We start from the raw sequence: 6,062 nt of genomic DNA, 5'->3' as shown, positions 1-6,062 counted from the left end.
AGGAGCTTCGGCCTTAGGAGCTTTGGCCTGAGGAGCTTCGGCCTTAGGAGCTTCAGCCTCAGGGGCAGCTGCCACCTGAGATGCAGCCTCAACCGGAGGAGTGGTGGGCTGAGGTGCAGCTTCAGGCTGAGGTACAGGTGCTACTCCACCGGCCGCGTGATAATCAGTCTCTTCCTCAGCTGAAGGCCTTTGTTCAGTGTCTCGCGTTCGCTTCGACTTCCTTCTCCAGAGCCATGTCTTTTCTCCTGTAGCTTTCTCCTTCATCTGCTGCTTTTGAATCTCTGCCTCTGTATGAGCTTGTCTGAAGTCAAGAATTTGAGCGGCTCAACATACCTCGCTGGCGTTTCTCCTCAGCCATCGTATCAAGCTCCCGCTCACGTGCAATGGCCTCATATCGCTTTCTTTCTTCGGCATCCAGACGTGCCTCCAATTCCCTGGCCCTCTCCTCCTCTTCCCTGGCCCTTTCCTCCTCGGCACGATCCGCAATCTCATCGAAGGTTGGCTGAAGCCTCGAGCGGGCGACCGCCTCTACGTCGGCCATATCCACGTATCTCTCAGCGCCAATATTGACTCTGTCGGATGGTCGGTAGGGCTCTTGTTCCTGAACCTCGCGTTGTGCCTGCTCAAGTGCGGCCTCCTCCCCTTCCTTTTGCATCGATGGCGGAGGACGGCCTGTTTCGTGGTAGACACGCATGTCCATATCTTGGATGGTCGCATTGACATTTCGCCTTGCGGCCTCCATCAAGCTGGCACGGTCTTTCGTTCTTTGTTCATCCACAGCATCGAGTCGCGATCGAAGGCTAGACATCTGGTGCCTGATCTCCCTTGATCGCTCGGCATCAGCAGCTGATGTGTCGGAGTCGAAGGACGCTCTCCTGCGACGGATCGACAGGGTGGGCCGCGGAACATGAGGTTCAACCCCATAGTATTCCTGATAAGTTGGCTCATTGAGTTTAGCCAGTTTCTCCGCAGCCCGCTGCTGAGCGGCTTCTTGCACTTTAATAGCCTGCTTAATGGCCGCTGGATCAGACTTGGGAACGGTTTGCTGGGAGCGCATGCGGCTGAGGCCTCGCTGAGCACCGTAGAGGGCTGCGCTGGGCTCTTCAGTCAGTACTTCCTCTCTTTTCTCCGTAATGTCGTACATATCGCGCGCCATCGAGATAGCAGCTGCTCGAAGCACGTTCCTTCGGTCTTTCTCCTCGAGACCAACAGGAGGCTGCTCAGTGTAAAGTTGCGCGTTGGCAGTAGCCATGTGATGAATCCTGCTGGCTTCCGCTGAGCTGTCAATATGCGCAAGTGGGTCTTCCACTTCTGGCGCAGGCTTCACACTGCTAGCCGCAGAAGCAGCATAAGGCGCTTCACGAGCCATCATAGGTTTGCTGGGTGCGGAGTCGGCCCTATTCCTGCTGATTCGGTACGCGCCCGTAGCAGCACGAAGTGCCTTGTCCCTGTCCAAGCTCTCCCGCTGGGTATCATAGACCTGGTCGGATGTCGTCGAGATGTCATATTTAAAGCCAGTGGTCACCGGAGGAAGGCTCGTGATGGCTCTCCGGTCTCTAACTGCGGTAATGGCGGCTTTGTACCCTTCCGGGCTCGGTCGAGCCACGGGCGCCTCAGCAGTCCGTGTGTCCTGAGTCTGATATCCTACTGTGCTGGGCCTGTCAGGTGTTAAATTTTTCTCGTGACTCCTCGCATGGGCAAGAGCAGCGCTCGCTGATGCATGGCTGAGGTTGAGCGAGCCCGTCGCTTTCGGATCTCCTGTCATATGAAACACGGCGTCAGTAACAATTCTAAGATCATATCCGGGAATCCAGCGGTTATTTCTCACTGAATAGTTGCGATTCAAAGGTAGCGGGTTCTCGAACGGACAATCTACGCTCGGGTTGTGTCACGTAGAGCGCAGCTGTCGCAGCTGTCGAATAATCGAGTCAACGAAATAATTCTTCGTCAAACGCAAGTGCAGGACATTCATCCAGGACTTACCTTGATCAGCTAGCCGGGCAGACCGGGAACGCTGGATGGAGACGCGATGGACTCCAGGGTGAGACTCAGTAGTAGCCATGATAAGATAAGGTCGGCGCCGTGATGCGGGGAGTATGAAAAGACGGCGGATAGAGGCATTCCCGATGGAAGTAAGTCAAAGGAAAAGAAGAAGGAAGGGAAGAAGATGATGAAAAAGAGTTACGGTCGGTGGCAGAGATAATAGTGGTGACGACCAGTGGGATGAACCAGCCGGAAGCTTAAGGGAAGAGAGTCGAGAAACGAGTGTGTCGTCTGTGACGTCGGTTGCAGAGGGCAAATCCACGGATGTTACCTCTCAACGATCATCGATCAAGCATTGAGCCTCGTCGATAAACTCACCTCGCTGATGTCATGATGTCGACGTGAGAATTGAATCCACTCTACGATGAAGTTTAGAAAGAGAAGGAGAAGAGTGTTACACTCTCTTCAAACCCAGCCTGGTTGTGTCGGTGGTGTGTCTCGCGGTCGAGTCATGATGCTTCCATCCCACGTTCACATTCTTTGTCTCGCCTCTCTTCCGTTTTCGACCATGGCGAAGATCGCACTAGTGTTTCTATTATTCTATATCTCAGATAACCGTCCCTGCAGATGGATCGTCTCCACTATCTTTCATTTTTGGCAGTTTCCAGACTTTAACCGTCTGTTCTACGCTGATTTCAAAAGCGAATCCGCTCGATTGAAGCATAGATTCGGATGCATGCCGCTTTTCGTTCGAGTGCTCATTTTACACATTAATCAGAGGTGCTAATAATAGTCGAAACAAGGCTTCAGATTGACAGATTAAAATTAGTGTAGTGCGGGCACATGCCGGCTCAGTTGGGAGTTATAAAACGACATCGCACAGGCATTGCTCCCATTATATCGTAAATGAACCGGCAAGGATTACCAGAGATGCAGCTTCTTCAAAATATTGTAACGCGTGAAGAATGACCGATTTCGTTTCCCGAAAATATCTGAGTGGCTTAGTTAGCTGTAGATGCAAAAGCTTCAGAGTAGCTCGAAAGGAACACTCACACATGGGAATGCTCAAGAGACAGACACCCATCTGGATACTGGAGATAGCTAGGAATGCCGGTCTGATCCCGTGTTTTATGAGCCAGTCATATGCGAAAAATGTCAGAACGAAACTGAATATGTTCTTGAAGATCAATAAGCACGTGAACGCTTCAACGGCGATTTGACCTGTATCAAACGTTATCAGCAACACTGCCCGTAAGTTTTATCGTAGGAAGAAGGTTTCAACTCACGGTGTGCATCGACAATGTACAAGGCGCTCGCGACGGCACCCATGACCATTCCTATGATGACAAAGGCAAAGAAGACGTCCGGCACAAGCCATCCATATCGGTTCACGTCCTCTGCCACAATCCCAAACCCGTAGAGGCCAGCGCCGCTGAAGATCAGTTGGAAGATAACTAGCAAAATACGGAACTCGGGTTCGTATTTGCCCTTGTTGAGTCTTATCATGACCTTGTTCAACGAATCTGACAGTAGGCCAGACAGTATCAGGCCTAAGATAGAGCCGATGAAGGCGCCTGTGTAGAGATATCCTGTCTGCACCTCGTTGAACCATAGAGGAGGGCCCAGGAAGATGGCAGCCAGGACAACACCGATGAAGACAGTCCAACCAATGATAACGCCTTGTATCAAGCAAGCCTGTAGCAGTCAGAAATAGCCCTCACATATGAACTGTGGGAGAAGAGAGGACTTACCCAGAGGATGCCAGGATGGAAGAATAGGGGAAATGGTCTTAAAAGCAGTTTGAAAAAGTTCTCGTCTGTCTTCCGTCCATTGAAAAGCTTCAGAGTTTCCCAGTACGTGGCCTTGCGGGAAACCGTAGGTTCCTGACAGGCTCCATCTTCTCCTCGAGAGGATTCTCCTTGCGGCTTCTCGTTGGTCCCAGGTACGGATTGCTTCTGCTCTCCAGAGATTTGGCTCACTTCAGAAGTCGCATATCCGGTGGGCTGCAGTTGCGTATGTGACTGGCTTCCATCACGACGGCCGTCGAGATGCTCAAAGTCTGTGTTGAAATGGTCGGCGCGTCTGAAAGCCGTCTCGGGGATTAGGAAGATCGTCATGGGCAGACAAGCAGCGGTAAAGATCGCCACTAGGTAAAACGTCCATTGCCAACTAAGCGAATGTGTGATCTTGCCAGCCAAAACCGGTGTGAGGAAGGCGGCGCCGAAGACGGCAACATTCGATAAGGCCATCCGCTTGCCCCGTTCCTGGCGTAATGGTCAGCCGAAATCCGTGAGGTAGTGCAGTTGGAACCTACATGGACAAAGAATAGATCACCAACACAGGCATTTGTCAAAGCTTCGAATGGAGCCAGTGCGACTCCTTGGAAGATCCGGGCCCAGAGAAGGCTCTGGTAATTCTGGCCGCTTCCACCAGCCCACGCGCAGCTCACAACCATCAGAATATTTCCAAGGATGAAAAGATGTCGCTTGCCCCATACTCGTGCAGTCGGTACTATTAGCACACCAGCGACACCTACACCACAGAGGTGGTAGCCAGTGAGGAGAGCAACGGACGTGAAACTCTTCCCATAGTAAAGAGCAATGGTCACAGTGTTGGCGGCCATGAGCGAGCTAGTTGTTGCACAGAGGACTGAAACGAAGCAAAGCGCGAATAGGATTATATCGCGCCTCCATAACGGCCAATTCTAGGGGCGGTTCTCAGTATCGAGCTTTGCCAGTTGTATCATTTCCTTTACTTACCAGAGGATCGTTCGGGTCGTCGCTTGGCTGTGGTACCAGAAGTATAGGAACGTCGCCTGAGCGATCATACTTGAGGTGCGAATCGAGAGCGGTATAATCACTCGTTCGATCTTCGAGGATATAGGATGTGCCTAGCCAGAATGTATCAAAAAACAGGGGTCCCGATTGTACAAGTCTTTCTGTAAAGATGTAGATCAGAGAACTTACCAGGAACATGGTCAAGTACCTTGTCCTCGAGCACACCTAGACCCATGTTGATTGGGAGTGAGGGGCTGAAGGTATGTCAACCAAAGCAATGCTCACTGACTTGTGGCGGGGCGAACAAATAGGTAGATAAATTACGGAGGTAACACGGGCTTGTGCCTGGCTAGAGGCATGAATCAACGGCCAACAGTCTTGTGATACACATTATAATGACTGAAATTGTGGAGGTGGAGTTTGGTTAACAAATGCGAAATTTTTGCCGAGGCGAGAGTAAAGAGCCTAGATTAAGCTGTCCATCTTAGAATTTTGAGAGTGACGCGTCTACGTCACAGGGGCTGGCTGCATTTATGAGATATTGATCCTGGACAAAACGCCGTGGAATCCTCCGCAGTGTCGATCAGCAGGGGCATTGAGGGACTGGATTTATGGGCGCGACATGTTTACACAGCTTGCGCAGGATCACCCGATACCACTATGAGCTGTTGGAGACTTGCTTTGCCCAGCCGTAGTGACCATCACAGAACTACGTATTACCTGCTTAGTTTTGCTGTACCTTATAATTTATTGTAATATTGATATTTGATACCAAGTGCTTAAGTCGCTACGCCACTGTACTCTACCCTTCCTAGATGTCGTGGATCAATGGAGGTGGCACAGCATTCCTTTGCAGAAAGCCAAAAATACCAACTTCTCATTGGACAATGTAAGGTACGCTGGGATACTCCGAGATACCAATACATGTTTTACATTTCGAGTGAAGTCAAAACATGGACCGCCGCAACGGATGCTCCCTGCAGCTGAGTTCAGCGATAACCATTAGAAAACGTGGTGTGGAGTGTAAAGCAAAGCAATGAGCCTAAAAACATTTCACTTAAGCCTTGACAAGAGTAAATTATTGCATCCTTTGCCAAGTTGGTCTAAGAATCTGGTAGTCTATATGTTTCCTAGTCAGGTGGTCAAGGATGAGGGACAAGGGTCTGAGCCTGGGACAATGTTGGGTGGAGCAATTGGGATGTCCGGGAGAGGAGAAACCTCGGGCTTGGTGGCACCAGGAGTCCAGGCTAGCGATTTCACGGCTCCCTGATAGGCTGATGGCTAAATAAAATCCGGGGATGG

General features: G+C 50.9%; 2 protein-coding genes across 2 annotated transcripts in view; both read right to left on the bottom strand.

The window, feature by feature from the left end:
- Nucleotides 1–2,062, bottom strand: part of Asppvi_008772 (uncharacterized protein) — a gene marked incomplete at both ends in the record, with an annotated part of 3,030 nt that extends 968 nt beyond the window's left edge. Inside the window, 4 exons of the mRNA XM_043304637.1 lie at nt 28–287; nt 334–1,758; nt 1,829–1,912; nt 1,984–2,062. Of these exons, the coding sequence (XP_043160572.1) occupies nt 28–287; nt 334–1,758; nt 1,829–1,912; nt 1,984–2,062 (1,848 nt within the window). The remainder of the gene's footprint in view (nt 1–27; nt 288–333; nt 1,759–1,828; nt 1,913–1,983) is intronic.
- An 842-nt stretch (nt 2,063–2,904) lies between these two features.
- Asppvi_008771 (putative MFS transporter) lies at nt 2,905–4,995 on the bottom strand (the record flags this gene model as incomplete). Its single annotated transcript, XM_043304636.1, has 7 exons — nt 2,905–2,975; nt 3,037–3,204; nt 3,270–3,678; nt 3,735–4,247; nt 4,298–4,687; nt 4,743–4,873; nt 4,950–4,995. 7 exons carry the CDS (start codon nt 4,993–4,995, stop codon nt 2,905–2,907), a joined length of 1,728 nt encoding a protein of 575 aa, XP_043160571.1.
- Between the last annotated feature and the right edge of the window lie 1,067 nt (nt 4,996–6,062).

This window comes from Aspergillus pseudoviridinutans (assembly GCF_018340605.1).
Source record: "Aspergillus pseudoviridinutans IFM 55266 DNA, scaffold_6, whole genome shotgun sequence".
Taxonomy (NCBI): domain Eukaryota; kingdom Fungi; phylum Ascomycota; class Eurotiomycetes; order Eurotiales; family Aspergillaceae; genus Aspergillus; species Aspergillus pseudoviridinutans.
The sequence above is the reverse complement of the archived record's forward strand: the minus strand, read 5'-3'. Positions and strand labels throughout refer to the sequence as shown.